This window comes from Halyomorpha halys, unplaced genomic scaffold, assembly GCF_000696795.3.
Source record: "Halyomorpha halys isolate HHAL.00 unplaced genomic scaffold, Hhal_1.1 Scaffold1010.1, whole genome shotgun sequence".
NCBI lineage: Eukaryota > Metazoa > Arthropoda > Insecta > Hemiptera > Pentatomidae > Halyomorpha > Halyomorpha halys.
Genome location: NW_027110159.1, coordinates 416,702 through 435,201, shown reverse-complemented (window position 1 = coordinate 435,201; position 18,500 = coordinate 416,702). Strand labels below are relative to the sequence as shown.

At 28.1% G+C, this 18,500-nt stretch overlaps 1 protein-coding gene and 1 long non-coding RNA gene across 3 annotated transcripts in view; both read right to left on the bottom strand.

The window, feature by feature from the left end:
* Nucleotides 1-327: 327 nt before the first annotated feature.
* On the bottom strand, nt 328-4,058 carry LOC106687772 (uncharacterized). The gene is made up of 3 exons (XR_001344219.2): nt 3,957-4,058; nt 3,611-3,721; nt 328-1,113 (listed from the first exon to the last, which is right to left on the bottom strand). It is a non-coding gene; the product is annotated as an uncharacterized lncRNA (long non-coding RNA).
* A 9,351-nt stretch (nt 4,059-13,409) lies between these two features.
* The window catches only part of Sclp (leucine rich repeat containing protein 20 sclp), a 60,294-nt gene continuing 55,203 nt past the window's right edge, over nt 13,410-18,500 (bottom strand). For both annotated transcript variants that reach the window (XM_014431855.2, XM_014431856.2), the window contains exons 3-4: nt 16,425-16,592; nt 13,410-14,696 (exon numbers count right to left, since the gene is read on the bottom strand). In XM_014431855.2, coding sequence (XP_014287341.1) covers nt 14,533-14,696; nt 16,425-16,592 — 332 coding nt within the window. In that variant the 3' untranslated portion in view covers nt 13,410-14,532. The remainder of the gene's footprint in view (nt 14,697-16,424; nt 16,593-18,500) is intronic.

Genomic DNA, 18,500 nt, shown 5'->3' with positions numbered 1-18,500 from the left:
GTGTATGAGAAAATTGAACTAATATAAAACATAAATATTTAATATAGATCAGTAATATATTTGTGATTGTATTGCTTTTAAAATGATTGAAAATTTTCATTTTGTAAAATTATTTTGTTGAATTATATTTCCTTTATAATTTTCGTTATACTATTGTTAATCAGCCTTAAAAAAAAATTAAGGAAACAGAAAAAGCTCTTCCTACCTTTATAAATTTACAAACATAATTATAAGATTTCATTTGATTGTGACAGTTTTTAAATACATTTAGTTAGCATTTTCAAAGAGAGTAATCATCATTCCCAAATGGTAAATTTTTCTCCTTACTAAAGAAAATAATACAAATATCAACATAATAGCTAATAATGAATTATTTTCACTTCCAAGATGTGCACAGGTGAGTATTTACTGGAATGTTTTTAGGTTAAATCTTACGTAACTAATAAGTAGTTTTGAATTTGAATGTTTTATTTTTATTCTAGATGTAGTTTACAGATTATGGACATCGATATTGGGCTAGGACAAAAAAAAAATTTATAATAATTCTCCTCTCTTACTTGCCAAATCAGTAAAGTAGGAGTTATGTTGTACAATAAACTGTTTTTTAACCAGCATATTAATTTAAAATTAGAATAAAACAAGGAAAATAATGTACAAATTGTAATAGAAAATGAAAACAAAAATTTATACTCTACAAATCGGTACTAAGACCACTTGGTCCTTATGGTGTTTCACAACAATTCATATTACACAAAAATAACTTAGATGGATTCAGAATAAAATATAAGACACCTTACAAGAATAAATATACAAATTCAATAATTTCTTTCAATATTGCCAAAACTTTTTAAACCCTTTAATAAATAAATGGTATAAAAACAAAGGTGCAAACTTCCTGTTTAAAAGTTAGTACAAATATTACATTACAAACAAACTAAAATTTTGAATGATCCTATAAGTTTATAATGTTACTCCTGTCTTAAATAGCACAAAGTCTTGCAGGAGTTAGTACCTTTTTGGTGTTATATCAATCTCTTAATATGAATTGCACTATAACGAACTGCAGCACATCAGTCTCCATACCAAAATATACCTCAATTGATACTGCTAGAACTGCAACAAGAATCAGTGTTTTCTTAGTTAAATTTAAAAAAAAAAAAAAATATTTTAATTTATTTTGTATTGTTAAAATGCTAACAAAGTGAGTCTAATGAAGCTTTTTAATTAATCATGAAATTTTCAATTTCTATTTGATTGAAAAACGAATTAGATTTTTCAAGAAGCCTCAAATTTATTTAAATAAATTACAATGCTGAATAACGTTTAAATTATAGTGTTGTGCCAAAGAACCTATAACTTTTTTTTTAAAATTAGTTTGAGGAGCCATCAAACAGAGTTTAGTTGAGGCAGTCGGTACTTTATGCCTAGGCTATTACAATCTCTTACATAAAAATGTTACTTATAATTATTAGGGTACCAATATTTGAAAGATACTCAATGAATGTCTTTTGTGTTGGAAAGGGAGAACATAAATTGATGGAAAACTGTTTTCATCTTTTACTCATTGAAGCATTTAAACTATGCCTTAGCTAAAACACGTAGAGATAAATTAATTAGTAATATGATGTAGACGTTATCAGATAGAATGATTCATCTTTATAAATAATGATAACATTTATATTGGCTTTCATCTTGAGTCATTTATATGATAAGTATAATACGAGCAGTTAAAGACAAACCAATAATTTATTTTGAATTACAAATAGAAAAGAAAGGTTTAGAAAACACATGGGAAAAGGAAAGTACTTTCATTTTAGTTTTAATGTTATTTATACATTTGCAAGTGTGGATGCAGAAGTTGCTCGTTTAGTTCATGTGCTGGAATACCAACTACCTGTACTTAATTTGAATATTCTATAACATAATATTTATTTTCTACAATCTGTGGATCTACCAGAGAACCCTCCTGTGACAAATTTAGTCTCTATGAAGTGCCTAATCTGTGAGTTGGAAGAAAACCTAGTGATTTGAGCTTGACTACTGGCCAAAATTAAAGTTAAAAGAATTAATACATTGTTCGAGGCTAGCAATTTAACCTCATCCAATGATCAATCTTTTTGATTATGTTCCATATGCTATCTACAATTGCATTCTTATATCAATGACATCTATCAACCTATAATGTTTACAGATTTATACACAGCCAATTTAAAATGGTAGTTTCCCTTAAATATGAAAAATTAATTATGTACATGAATGATGAAATATATATATTCATTATCCTTTTTAGTCAACATAGGCCATAAGTGAACATCACTAAAGGTCTAGTTATTTCGTACATTTGAATCAAAGTTTTAAACATAATATAGTTCTTGATTAAGCATTGGTTGTTAATTACAAGAAATATTTAAACTATTCCATCATGGTACGTTATATAATACATAGTTGATTTGTAGCAAAGAACATCAAAACATAATATTTTACTTTTAATATCCTTACCTTTAAATGTTATTTAATTTTTTGTATCTCTTCAATCTATCCTTATATTAGAAAGTCTAAATGAAATTTTAATCCATCCCTTCAGATGAGCTAAATAAATATATTTTTATCCATAAAAATGTATAAACCATTTCTAGCCATAGATTTAATAATATTCCAAGGTTAGTGAAATATTGGAATCATTCAACCAATGAAGGGCATTTTTCGGATCATTCTTTGGATAAGATTCATTTCTTAAGCTTGATATAAAGACATGTCAATGTAAAATTCTTCGATTTTGAAAGAGAATTATGGCTACCTTTGTAGCATTAAACCAGTCTTGAGAACCAATGAAATATGTTTGTATAAATATCTACAAAATGTATTTTAGCTTAAAAACTTGTAATAAGCCCTATAACTTTTCCTCTATCTACAAATTTTGATTAATAATAGATTTTGTAAAGTTGTTAGGAATATTGTTCTCCACAACTCGATACAACCCTTATCTAAATATTGAAGCCAGCTTCTAGTACCATAGGATACTGGATGGGGCACAACCTAAATGCTGAAAAAGACAAGTCTACTTTGTTTTTCTGACTGAATGATTTAAGATTACTGGTTTAATGTACATGAACCTCTATACACATTGAAATATTCCACTGCAATCCAAGCAGATGTATTTGTACCCACCTGTTGGAAAATAACCAGCTTTGAAAGGTCTGGCATATTACTTTATTCACCTGGTCCTACAGTCCCATCAATACTATTAAGCGAGAGCAAGCTAATAAAGAAGGCAGTTTCTCTATTTAAGAAACTTAACATTTTTCGAGTTCCTGATCCCAAGGTAACAAGAAAGTTAATCAGTTTACAAGAAATTATGCTGAGATCCCTCTTATAGAGCCAGGATATTCTTCAAGTATTGTAAAACATCGCCACATTAAAGAGGTTCTTAATTGAACATTAAAAAGAGCTGGTAAGGAGTAGAGAGAATGTCTAGGGCTTAAACAAGCCAATCAGTTAATTAATATACTCTCTATTTCTTGAAGCCAAATGGCTGCTAGACCCTCAAAAGAAATGAACTGACTAATTATTAGAGTTCACATTGCCTATTGGAGGCTTAAAAAATACTTACAATTTGTTGACTAGCTGGAGAAGAAATTTGCTACTTAAGAAGACAAGCATTGTCTGTCAGGTTGTCACCAATACACATAACTAGGGTAGTCTTCTGGGCTCTATCAGAATCCTAAAACACATGCCTTTCTCCATTAAATAACAGCCCCTTTTGAATTCATTAGGAAAACAATAAGGTTTGACTTGGAGGAAAATAGGTCTCCATTGGTTTGTTTCTTGGGGTTGACATAAAGGACTAATTGAGGCCCACTAGCCGAACCTCTTTCCCTCCACCTTTACCAATAATTTATAAATAAAAGCTGAAGGCTAGTCAATATTCAACATGATAATCCTGTAAAAATTATTACTTCATAGGGTGAAGGCCTTCAAATAATTAAACTGAAAAATTAAAACAATATCCATGGACTATTCAATCTCAATATGTAAGTGTAATCTATAATTTAGTTACAGGTTAGTTATAGTTATAACATAAAGGAGGATTAAGTAAACTTGTTTTTTCTTGCAATGGTGATTTTAGCTTACATAGTCTACCTTATGGAATCTATTCAATTTTCTATATTTTATTGATAATAATAATAATGATGGCCTTTATTTGTGTCATTTTTTAACATTTTTGTTTTAAATTTACAATATTATTATAGATTATACTTCTGCATTAAGCTTGAATAGTCCTTTGGTGTTTTTTTTTTCATTATTTATTGTGAATTTTTAACAGCTTAATTACACAAAGCAAAGGAGTTGTAAAATATACAAGATTCTGGTGTTGAATTTCTCTTCCCACGTAGTTCTGTTTTGAACTTCAATTATTCATGTAGTGCTTCCTTTAATTTTAATTTCATCCTAATATTTTTTTAGTGGTCTTTCTATCTGCATCTGAATTAGTAAGGAGTCCCTCATTGGACTTATAGCGACCATCTTTCATCTTTTCTTCTTGCTAGTTGTCTACTCCATCTCCACTTAGTAAATACCACCTGGGTTATTTTTCTCATTTCTAACTTTTTTTTCCTTTATATTTAACATGTGCAAACACTTTTTTTCTGTGACTTTAATACATGACCATGTCTGATTCATATAAGTAGAGCACAGAAAATGTGCAGCTGTTGAAGACAATTTCATTTCTACTACATTTGAATTTTTTCTTTTAAATTACAACATTTCTACCATATCAGTACTTTCCTTATTTGTGTGTTCTTTTGAGTTTTCCTGTGAATATAAGTTGGCCCATATATACTACTTTCTTCACCCCTATCATAAATTGCTTTTTTAATCCATTGGTCATAATTTTGATTTTTTTTGGATTTATGGCTAAGCCAACCACTTGTATTTTTTCAAGTACTAGAGCTTCATTTCAATTTTTCCTTCCAGTAGCAAAATTTAGATGCTGTATTTAGTGTTTCATTAATATATATTCTATAACTTGGCCATTTGAATTTCTTAAATACTGTTTCTGTTATTACATCTATTTTAAATACAATAAATTAAAAATATGTAGATATTTTTACATTATAGGTATTTTAAAGGTTTCTTTAAATTTTAATTGAACACTTTTTTTTTCTATTAGCGCTGAAATTTATGCAAAAATCATTTTAAAATACTGAAATCAAAAATATAATTTTATAACTGATGGTTATAGAACACCTCATGCTGTTAAAAATATACTATTTATTGTTGTAAAAGTATTTATTATTACCAAATTTACATTTAAAAAATGGTTATATAAATGATTTTAGATGACATATCCCAGTAACAGTAGGAAAGAATCAACACCTACCTGAAAAAATATATGAGACATTGTCAGGGACACAGTCATGGAGTAGTATTGAATACTACTTATAGAAATGTATTTTATTAGTACAAATTTAGGCCTAAACTTAAGGCCTTCATCAGGGCAGAAAACAAAATTAGATAACCATATTATAATGAAAACTAAAAAAAATAAAATATAACAAATGATGAGGTAATGCATAATATTGGAATTATAAGAATTTATTCAGGATAGAAAACATTAAAAATATTAGAAAAAGAAAAAAATATATATATACATATTAAAAATCAGACAGTGCTCTATACAAAATAATGAAAAAAAAATTAAACAAACTTAATGAAGAATTTGTGAAATTAAGCGATATATAAGATGTAATGAGAAGCATGAAAATATATTAAGACAATAAAGAAGTGAAATATAAAGTTATATAAGCCAAAAGGTAGTTAGTTCAATATAACTTCTTTATTTTAATTTTTCTTTTATAAAATGTTTACATAATTAATTTAAGTACTTATGTATTACATATTTCTACCTCATTTTTAAGTTAAAGATATTTTAAAAAAAGACCTGCCTGCATTTTGTCTTGATCCTTTCTTCTAAAATAAATCTAAATTGTACAGTGTCTTAAGAGGACTTGTTCAAGTATTACATATTCATTTTAGAGGTATCTATTTCCATCAAATCTTCAACTCCTTTTTATTGTACTGAACTGTCTTTTCTTCACACACCTGAGAAGTAATATGCTATCAATAAGCCCACGCTCATGTTTTTAATTGGATCTAATTTTCTAACATTGTATTTATTTGTGTTGATTATGACTTACAATAATATATAGTATTCTTCCATTTTACTAAGGATTCAAGAGCCTTTGGAATGTTTATTTCAATTATTTATATATGTTTCTTCATTATATTCATTAAGTCATGGACGATTTGACTTTAAAATTAAGCTAATGTAAAAATCTAGAAAAAAACATTCATCACTTTTGAGTTACTTAAAAACTGGTTGCCTCTGGCCAAAGTCCATTATATGGATCTATCTATAAAAATGTATGATTAAATATTTTAAGTACTGTAGGCCATCTACCTTGTATCTATTTCTAATTTATAATATATATTTCTTTATGATTAAAGAATTAATTTATGATTAAAGTTTCAACAAAAAGAAGTAAAATGTGGGGGTTTAAATAAATAATATGTAGAGAGAGATCAAAACAATAGGATAGGGCTCTACATTAGTATACAAGAAAGGATCCCAATGTTTTGTTCCTGGTTTAGAAAAGATTTAGGTGTGTTTGTGTGAAAGTTCTTCAAACAGAAATGTGGTTCCATCAGCAAATTCATAACCCCGTAAAAATTGACTCCTCAAAGTGAAAAAAAAAACTGAAAGTGGTTCTTACACATTGCTGATAAGTTTCTCCAGCAGGTTCTTTTCCAAATCAGTTAATATTGAATATAACTCTGATTAATTTTTTTTTATCCCCAGCACCAACGATCCTAAATCTGCTATAAACACCACTTTTTACAACAAAGTTCCTTAGCATTTCTCTCATAGTTTTCCACAGAGGAATAGGGAGCCATTAATACAATGGTTTGCAGAAATATGGAAAGAGGGCAATGAAAAATACTTGGAGTCACATCTAATGTAAATAAAAGTTAATTTGGGAATCGATTGACCTTTTACCATACCTTAAATTTTGAATTTGTGTAAATATCATCAGCATAACATAATTAGATATGGGTATTTCAACATCACCAGCATTACCGTTTAAATGATGATATTCTTCATACTATAAGGATTTCATTCCATTTTATCATCACAAGCTAGTGAGAGAATAATCAACTTAGGTCATACTGACAGCTGAGTTTGCCTTAGTTGGCTACAACAAAATTACGAATCCCTGATAAATGTTTAAACCGATATGACAAATGTTTAAATATCTCAGACCCTAGCATGTAAACGAAAAAAAATACCAAGAACTCTTTCAGGTAGTTGTTCTTGTGGCTTACCTTCATACCAAAGGACATGGGAAACAGTGTTGATACTATTGGCCGTTTAAAGTAAAATATTGCCATTTAGTTTCATTAATTATAACTTTCCAGTATTACTGTCCGTTAAAAGTTTTCAAGATAACTCTGTGTAGTGTTTCCTGACGAAGTGCATGATCAACTGCCGTTGGAATCGGCTGAATAGGCATCTTATGTTGACTATGCTCTTCTCCAGAAAATATATTAATTTTTAGAAAATATTATTATGTTTTATTAATTATTTAATTACTTAGAAAAATAAATACAACAATATTTTATTTTTCTTAATAATTATATTTGTACTCGCAAATTTGAGCTTGGTTGCCTAAACTGAGGTTATTCTTTGAATTTCGCTTTCAGTGGCCAAACCGTATGTCAAGACTTTTTTAAATAATATTTTTTCATATATTATTTTTGTAATCAGTTACCTAAGTTTTAAGAAACTGTTGAATATTCAAACTAGTTCTCGTGCAAGAAGTTTCCAGGTAAGGCTTAACTTATTTATTATCCTAAGTATCTCATTTGATTTAAACAGTTTAGTATGAAAAATTGTGGAATATGCACCACATAGTTGTCAAAATGACCGATTTAGGTATTAAAAATTATTTGATAAACTTATCCTATAGAAATTTTTGTGATGATCCAAATAGTTCTTGTAAACATAAGTCTAAAAAATATTAAGTTCCAAGCTACAGTCAAAAAATACTTAAAAGCACAACTCTGCTTATCTCTTATAATATAATGTTGATATTCGTTTGAAACTTATTTTCATATTTGTAAATTAAACTGCTTACTTTTATTACTTCATCTGAACAGTTATAAATGGTTGCAACAAATCAATAAAATGCCTTTTTTTTGGTATTAGAAGTTAAAATACCTCATAAAAACGTTTGTTTTGGAAATGTAGTGGAGATGGTAAACATATCCTAATTTACGTGGACTTCAAAATCCTTTTGAGTACATTGTTCTCGAACAAATTTTAATGTACAAATTAGCAAATTCTTGCTCTTCTTCTCACTTAAAACAGCATTTCATATGATTTCTCTGTGAATCACAATTTTACCTATAGTTGTGGACATGTGGTATGCACATATTCCAAAACATTTCCGATTTTAATTCAGTATTAATATCAAATTTATGTGCTTCTGTGCAAAAACCGTAATCAAAGCTGAATTGAGCTGTTTTCTAAATTTTTGACACTTGTTAACATACTCTGCATATCTTCCTCATTAATTTTTGTTAAGAACCGTTCTTTTCAAAATCGCTACATATCTCTCGATGGCCTTGAATTTCAACCATCATGAAAAGAGAAGAGTTTTTTTTCTACTTGATTACTACCAGTAAACGAAAAAAGAACTGCGTTATATTAAAATGTCTTATCCTTTTAGTTTTACCACAAGACCAAAAGGATATTAGGAAGCATGAAATAAAGAATTAAATGTGTGAAATGTTTTCTATTGGCTTGAGAATTTTGTATTTTCTAAGTAATTTACTCTGTTTATTCAATTTATTTCACCTATGCATTAAGTGGCAATGAGCCAGGGTAATAATAATAATTTTTTTTTAAAATATCTTTATTGAAATTTACAACTGTATGTTACATAATACATTCAGTATATTTGATCTTAGTTAAAATGGAGTGTTACAGGCGTGTGGAGCAACACCCATTGGAAGCACTCTAAATAATAATAATTAAAATTAAGTTTTATTGCTCTACCTATAGGTTTGATTCACTTGACCTCTTGGGAAATAGGTATGATTGGAAATAGATTAAAATTGAAGCACTTTTACTAATTCAGTGACAGATTTTTCTTGGTGGGAGGAATCAACTAATTTATGTGAAACAAAATCTGTTTCACTAGCTAAGAAAATATAAATATTTTACTTCATTCTTCCAGATTCATGGTACATAGCAGTCACCCTACAAATATCAACTAATTTCAACTTGAAAGAACGTCAAAAATCCAATTTTGTCCTGCTAATTATGAATGTTTGACTGCTGTGCAGCATTTAAAAGGATTGTTTCAATAATAGTTCCTTTTGGGGCATTTATTGACTAAACTACCATTTTTTATATAGTACCAAGAATTTCAACAATACTAAACAATTTGTTATCCTGAAATTAGTTAGGGCCTTCACTGAAGAGTTCTACCTAGATTTTAATCAGAGAAAAACTTATCTGTTTTTATAGAGAAATTTGAAACCAACAATATGAAATATCATATATTTTGTGAAAACTATTGATAATAATTTTATGTAATTTATATCAAAATATAAATTTTGAATATTATTAATAACAGATAAATTTTTCTCCGATTAAAATCTTGGCAAAACTCTTCAGGTTTAATTTGGTAAAACATGCTTGTTAAATTCTGATTGCCAACTTAAAATTAGATCTTTAAATTTAATTGTTTTTGACAAATATTTATAATTAAGTCTAGACTTTTTCCCTATTGCATAGTTTTCATGATCTTCTCCTTTGTGACATTTAAATCTGAATTGGTGATTTTATTTATGATTATGTTTACACTTAATATTATATAGTTTATTAATCATGATCACAAATGTATATTAAATATTACTGACCTAAATGAATTTAAAACTGTATTTTGTAACTCATTTAACTTAAACAAAACATTTTCCTGTCTAGTATCTTGGCATGTATGTCTGGAAATTACTACAAAAAGAACAGGAAATGAAGTCAAAAGTACACTTCAAGGTTAGTAAGAATGACTTAATTCCTAAACTTATACCTTTAGAGCCAGTGACTATCAAAATAAATTTAACGGTTTCCTATTTGGAGCCATCCTCTTTAAAAACGAGTAATCACTACTTTGCCTGTTGACCATGTGCTATGCTTATGAGGCCTTACCAAAGCTATCTTTTTCGTCCAGTTGACAAAGCTGAATGTTAGAGGATTAATTGTCTCAGTCATATGACTCCATTAAAAGATACTAATTTTATAAATCATTCTACTATTAGAGGGTCACTAGAATAGATACTTACTAGCAATTTTAATCTTGTATTCTATATACTTTTCTATGTTTTATTTAAAATTACATCACAGCGTTAGTTAAATTTAGTTCATTGATAGTGGAAAAATGACGAAAATTTGAAAATACTGCAAATTTGTAACAAATTTATATACGAGATTTAATTTCTTTTTAAAGATTTTTCACTCTGAATCCTACCATGATAAGTTTTTTTCAACAGTAATATTGTGAAGGTAAGTTAGTCCTTGAGGTAAGTGCATAAATGTGAATTTGTTTTGTTGGAGAGTTGAGATCTAAGATAATTTTGAAGTAAAGCCATGTGAATGACTTCAAATTGCTGCGGATGGTAGTTATCCCAATTAGAAAAATTCGATATAAATCCTTATTTATGTACTTACACCGTCTTACCTTACATAATTTTAGAAAACGTATTAGAATTTTGGAAGTATTGTTAAAAATTTAGTTTTTAATTTTGTACTATACCTTAAGTAGTTGAAGAAATGAGGCAGCCAAGATCCAGTAATGGATTGTTGAGCTCTGGATGATGGTGAATTAAAGAAATACAAAACTACATCCATGAAGTTAATCAACCTAACCATCTAAAAGAAAAGCCTTGTTCTTTCTTTAAAAGAAAAACATGGCAAATCCAATCAAACAAAACTCATCACTTGTATTAAACATGAAATTCCTACTGTTTCTTATGGTCCAAGGAAAGCTCTTTTCAAATTCACAGTTATGACTTTTCATGATGAAGATGAGTTTCTGACTACAGAAAAAAATAAAATCCTTAATGTTATTTTGAATATCCTCTTAATCAGAATACTGAGTACAGTGGAAATGCAGATGATGATAATTTAGAATATAACATTGAGCTGCTAAATTTTATGAAATTTAGTTTACTATTGACAAATACAAGCTAATTTTGTTTACTGTTGAAAACCTAAGAAAAAATAAAATGATTAAACACGCTGAACCAATGGATCCCAAACAACATTGGTTGCCAGTGCTGTGGCGTTTAGCATTGTATAGTAGAAAAACCGAGTTAAAAAAAAAACAGCAACCAATTTATTAGGGCTAGTATGAATTGATAATCTATGCTATCATTCTCTGTTAACTACTTTAAATCCTAATCTTAATATTGTTTAAAATAGTAAAAGTATTTCTAGTAAATTGTACAAAATAGCTATAATTTAAATAATTCTTATTATTCATATTTTGAATGATTTTCTCCTATTCATGAAATACTATTATTGTAGACTAACCTTGTATCCAGTTTTATTTAATAAATGCAATTTATTATATTTTTTGTTAACTTTTCTAAGTTATATCATATCATGGATGAACTTTTGACATTTACTTTACCATACTATATAAATTAAAAATGTTTAATAAATTATTTTTCATATTTGAGGTATAGATGAAGGAGATAATGTCAATTAATTGATTGGAATGTATAATTTATTAAATTTGAAATCAATACTCAATTGAATCGTTTGTTTTAGTAAGGGTATTAGCCCCTAAGAATAGATTTTGATTAATCCAGACAAAAATCTTTCAACACAACAGATTGAATGCTTGAAAATACCAAAAATTACAATGTATTTCTACATAAAATTCTACTACAACTTTATTCTACCTTTAGAGAATCAATTTTGTAAAAAACAAAAAAAAAAATCTATCATACAAAGCCCTATCTTGTCACTCTGCTCGGTAAGCTCACTTTTGAGTTGTCATCTTGCTTGGTAAGCTCATTATTGTGTTGTCTTACTTTAGAAATGCTAATGCAACACCTTATTTGTCGCTTGTTTAACAGTTTCTTTTAAGTTCAGTCAAAATAGACACATTAGAAGAATACTGTTTTGTTTTTTTATATCAATTAGATTAATAAATGAGAAAAACTCTTGTTACACTGTCACCTCCTAAGACAAAATCAAATACATAAAAACCTGATGAACAGCTAAACCAATGAAAAATTAGACAAATGAATAATCCTTTCTCCTAAGCTAGGATAGAGGATCCCCAACTCTTTGATGTTTCCAGATGAAGTTCAAGTCTCAACCAAAGCCAACCGGTTAATTGGTTCTGACTATTTAAGTTTGGCCAATGAAGCTGGTTTGTTTGGCTTAATTCTCTCTAGTATACAACAAAAGAATCAGCCAACAAAGTGGTTGGTTGATATTTGTTGGCCAAAATTTGTTTGTTTAGTGTGTAAGTGCTTTAAAGACAATAAGTATAACAGAACAGCTTTAGATATGAAGCGTTTATTTTTATTTTGAGTTTATAGAAGGAAGCATTCTTGAATAGTTAATGAATGGTAGTATGACTATTTCATAAAAAAGGGTAATATTTTGCGGCAATAATGATCAAAGTATTGCTTCCTGCTTGCTTGGAAGGGGAAGGATGGAGTCAGCAAATAAACACAAATAAATAAAAACTATTTATTCGTTGTTTCAACCTGAAATTCAGGTCTTCATCAGGGAGTATGCGGCATGAATAGATAGTTTTTATTTATTTTCTGACCGCACCCCGTAACAATCTTCTCCACATATTAATCTATGGTCAACCATCGGCACCTTATTATAGGTAAACTTTACTTGATTACCTAATTAACAAATATTTGTTAATAATAGTATAGGAAGACTTTGAATGCCCATAAATGGATCTACATAAATTCTAGGAAAATATTACTGATTTTTAATCTTTGACATACAATATATTTAGGGTTTTTTTCTTTTCTTTATTTGTTAATTGGTTGTAGCCTGTTCTAATCTAACTTGAATGAATGGAAGAAATTGATTACCTTGGTACATCATATTAATCTTAGTCATCAGAGACTAAAATTCAATCAAGTCAGATTTTAGCTGAAGCAATTGAAGTTGTTTTGAGATTTTAGCTCAAGAAATAAAAAAAGGTTAGAGATCTGCAGTTATCAAGCCAAGGTCCAAATGTCTCCAAAAGACTGTTACAAGGAATGACAAATTTGAGGAGTATAAGATGAAAAAAATCTTTTCTCAATTATAAAATATGTTATATATTTTTTTTAAAGCATTAGTTACAAAAAATACAAAACTTACACTTAATAATACATATCTTCTTTTTTTAAAATATGTTTTTCAAAAAAATAGGTAACAAATACACCTTATAAATATTGAGTATAACATTTAGTCTGCGTTTCAGCAGATAAAATAAATATTTTGCATCCTTTTAGGGATAATATAGTGATGAATGTTATCATTGAGTACATCACAGACAACATGAAGTGTATTTATGACTTAAACTAAACAATTGGTACAGTTTTAGTAGTTTAAAAATATCATAAAATTCTCTTTTCATAAAATCAATTTCATTTATGGTATTGAAATATACTAAATTTATCCAATAATCTAAATAACAATAGCATTATGGTAAAGGAGGAACAAAATATTATTTTATTCCTGTAAAGGCAACTTATACAATTTCAACTTCAAAATAATATATGAAGTTGAAATTATAATAGAATACATCAGAATTATGAAATTAAATCAGTCAACGTGTATTTAAAAAAAATTTATGTGAAATGAAGTTTTATATCAGGGTGAAAAAAATATTTCCTCTTTTACTTTTAAAGAATCTTAAATTGATTTTAGATTTTAAATGTATACATATAATATACGAAATACTTAAAACCATTCTATTTTATATGGAGCACCATAAATGAGTCTAAATTTAGTAATAGTAAAAACTTTTTGTATCCTAAATGGCATCGCAAAATTTTTTCTATTCATTAAAAGAGGGTGTTGTTACTGAACTATGTTTCTCAGGTCATTTGACATAGGATTCATATTCTAAATATTTCATTAATCACTAATGATAATAACCCACCCTGAGTAATGTTATCATTGACTATTGAATGATATACATGTTTTCCATATACCTCAAAAGTACACCAGATGACTCATGTTCTTCATAATACATTAATGTGCAAAATATTACATAAGGGTATGATTATATTATATTATTAATATTTTACAAAATAAAGAAACAACAACAACTAGTAATATCAGACACATCTAAAAAACTATACAACTTAAATAACTCATGGAGTCAAATGTCAGGACTCATGACTGTGAATCACAGAACTGCTTTTTGGTTGATCTAACTAAATGGTAAGATCTTCCCACTCCTCTGGTTCTCTTACGGTAACCAACACCCTTATGGAAGTCAGCTTCTGGAGGGCTTGGACGATCTGGTTAGGTACAGGATTCTCCCTCACATCAACTGACTGCAGGGCAGGGGAATTCTTCAGCCGATCCACGTCCACTTCTGAAAGAAAGAAATAATTTGATTTAGTTAATTATTGTATTTTCATCTAAATTATTTTTAAATATCTCTATAAAAACCATTTGGTAAAACTTTTCACTGATAGATAACTTCAGACTTGACTATTTCAAAGCAACTTCGTTCGTGACAAGGTTTGAACATCCTCCTAAATAATCAAACATGTGTAGATATTCTTCAACAGTTTTTATCTTTTGACCTTCTAAGAGGGTTACTCTGGGATGATTATTCTAATTTTAAATGTCTTTCTTATTTTATTATTCACAAAAGTTTTAAATTTATTTACTTATTGAAATTGAAAACTTGGAAAAAACCTTCTATAAATAAATGTGATACACACAATTTTATTCTATATGAAGAAACTACTTATTGGCAACACAACAATGACTTTTCTACAGAGGCCATTCTACTATTCTGCCAAAGAGATCCTTATTTTTTCCAGATTCTCCTAATACCAAATGAGACTTCACATCCTCTGAGAGAAAATATATACAAGGAATGGCAAGAAACATGGAATAGGAATTACCTAAACAAGCATAAAAATATAAAAAGACAGATAAAGGCTTAGCCGTCCCCTAGTTTTAACAATCACAGAGAAGAAGTAGTCCTAACCCAGCTTAGAATCAGGCATTCAAAATTGGCCCATGCTCACTTAATATCAAACAAATTACTCCCTGGATGCCAATATTGTTTACAAAAAACTTTATCAATTGCTCACATTTTTGAAAATGTCTATTCTACAACAGAGAGTTGAGCACTAAAGGAATTGTAAACAGTAATTCAACTACCTCACAGAATAAATAAATACTCCTGTTCCTGGCACTGATAGTACTGAATTTTGTGCGTTATATAAAAAACTATTCTACATCAAGAGATCCCGAATCATATTCCTTTCAGATGCCTCGGAGGATCATCAGTAATGGATTGAAATAAAATATTAAGAATCACTGGGCTTGTAATTAAATGACATGTATCTATAGAATAATGATTGTAAGGTTGTGTCTGTAATAAAAATAATCAAGTACATATTTTGCATTTTTATATAAAGTACATATCCAAAACTTGTATGAAAAAAACATACAGACAGAATATTTTTTAAATAATCATGGTTACAAATAATTTTCCGTTCTAACTTTGCTATTATATTTCTAATAAGCTGTTTTATTTCCCAGGAGATGTATAGTTTTCAAGTTATTTGAAAGACAATACTATTTTTTAAAATAAAAAAATAGGTTAACTTATAATAGACATTTTATTGCATTTTTAAAACCTTAAAAATTTCAGATTCATAGGGATTGTCATGGCAAGATTATGAACACGTACCTATGCAAGCTTTTGATTATACACATACTGCTCTGTTCTTATAGGTTTTATTGTGATGATATCTAGCCTCAAGCCTTTCTCATTCAATGTTCTATCTGAATTTTAAATCAGACTGGCAATTGTTCCAATAAGCACATTCAAATAAACTCTTTAGCTTTATATGATGGTGTATAAAAAAGAAGTATAAATGAATATTATAAAAGTTAATTTATTAATTATATAAAAAATATACTTGCGTTCGCTACCGTAATTTAAAAAAAAATTACCTAATCCTTTCAAATCTGTCAAATAAATTTATGACTTTGCTGTTGTAGTTTTTTGAGGGGCTTCCACTGCTTTCTATTATAAACTAATTAAAACTGTGTACAGTTCTTAATAAAAATCTCTTACCAATAATGTGATTGTGGCTAGCATTTAAAGTTGTGAGCTTAGGAATTCTGTAAGCAACAAGAGGCAGGTTAATGAAGGCGTTGTGGGAAATATCCAACTTTTCCAATTCTGCTAAGTCAGCAAGCTCGTCAGGCAATTTACTCATTTGATTGTTTGACAGGTTCAGTTCTGAAATGTGAAATAAAAAATACTTTTAAGACACTGAATTGATATCTGGGATTAATAAATTAATAAACTTAAAACTGTGAATTTGGTTATAAAAGTCTGCCTTGCAACATCTTAATGTTAATGAATTGATTATCAATCCTTAGTATGAATTTTGATTAAAAAACTTTGTTTAATTTTTCAAAAAATAAAATTATATATTAACTTCATAATTAAATCTATATGATGTTCAGTTATTACCCATTTGACATAGATAAATTAATTAAACATTGCTGTTTAGTATATTTAATTATTAGTTTTTACCATACTCAGAGAAAATAAATAAATTATTTCAATAGCCTCTTAATAGGATTTCATCATACATAAGATATTTTGATTCATTAAAAAATTCTATGATCAATCCAAAAGAAATATAAAAATAATCCGAAAGGTAATGGGGAAAAAAACCTTCAACAGCGAAAAGGCTTTTGTAAATATCCGTAATAGAAATAACCTGGCAATAATTTCCTGGGAAAACTCCGTGCTAAAAAGGATTGGACTATTGCCAATCAAAAAGAAGAAGTCATTGTATCCTTGTATTTGATGTGACCCTTTAAGCCAAAATAGATCTAGTATGAAAGATGCTAATTTATAAATTCAAAAGATTTTGTTTTTTTGACAAAGGAACAACTATTTACTCAACTACTAAACTTTAAAAGCTGTTGTTAACTGTAATGAGAAAACAAAATCTTAAAAACTTATCGTTTACAACAGAAAATTTAGAAAGTAGTCTATAAATGTCTTATTATGTTGGAACACAGATATATGAAAAATAGAACTCTGATGAAGTATGTAAAAAATGAAAAATTTGCTGTTAAAAAAAAAATTCTTTTTATGAAATTTTCTTCACAATGATGTCCTTTATAGGATTCCCAAAATTAAATAATAGACATTTTTATTATAGAATTTTTAATATAATGATCGTGATTAGAAAAAGATTGATCAATTATTGATAAACCTTTTTTTTATTTAACTGGAATAAAAAAACAAAAGTGTCTCTACTTATTTATACACAACTTTACTTTTAAAGCAGTGATGAATTTATTAATTGTTGAAATTTGTATGCTCATAATCATACCATAGGGTCAGAAACATAATGGTAAACAGTAAAAGTTACAGATTATATTGGATGAATGATGTCCACTACCCTAGAAAATTGATGGAAGCAAGACCCAGAAGAAAGAGTCCAAGAAGAAGACCTAATAGTACAAGAGCCCAAGAGGAGAAAAAAGGCAAGTTATCTCACCCCAATTTTTGATTACTTTAATGAAAACTATGTATAATTAATAGTCAAAATTGATGAGTCTGCCAAGTATAGGTAGTGGGAATAAAAAATGGTGGTTGTTTCAAAGCGATAAAAAAAACAACTAATTTTTCATTTAGAGCTCTGTATCTTAAAAAGTAGGAACAACACAAGAAAACCTAAGAGAATGTCATTTAAAGAAGAGTAAATTTGCTAAAATATGAGCCCTAATAGTCATTTATGTTAAATATTTTTCGATATATAGCTTTTTAAAAAGCATCATTTTATAAAAATGTTGTATGGGACGTACTGAAAGATCAGTAGTTAGTGAATTTATTTTGAAAAATTTATATCTCAAAAACCATTTGACGTACAGATGTCTATTAGCACTCAAATTAAAGCTAGTTTAATGAACTATAAAGTAGTTTGTGATGTTTATCATCATAGGAGTACTAGTTTACATGAAATTCGTTAAAATAAATTGGTTTATAGTTGTTCAGACAAATTTTCATTTGCCAAATTCATATTTATATGAGAATATCATAAAAACTACTACCCCTATGAAGATAAGTGTCATAAACTACTTTATAGTAAGTTAAATTTCCTTTATTTTGAGTGTTGGCAGACAT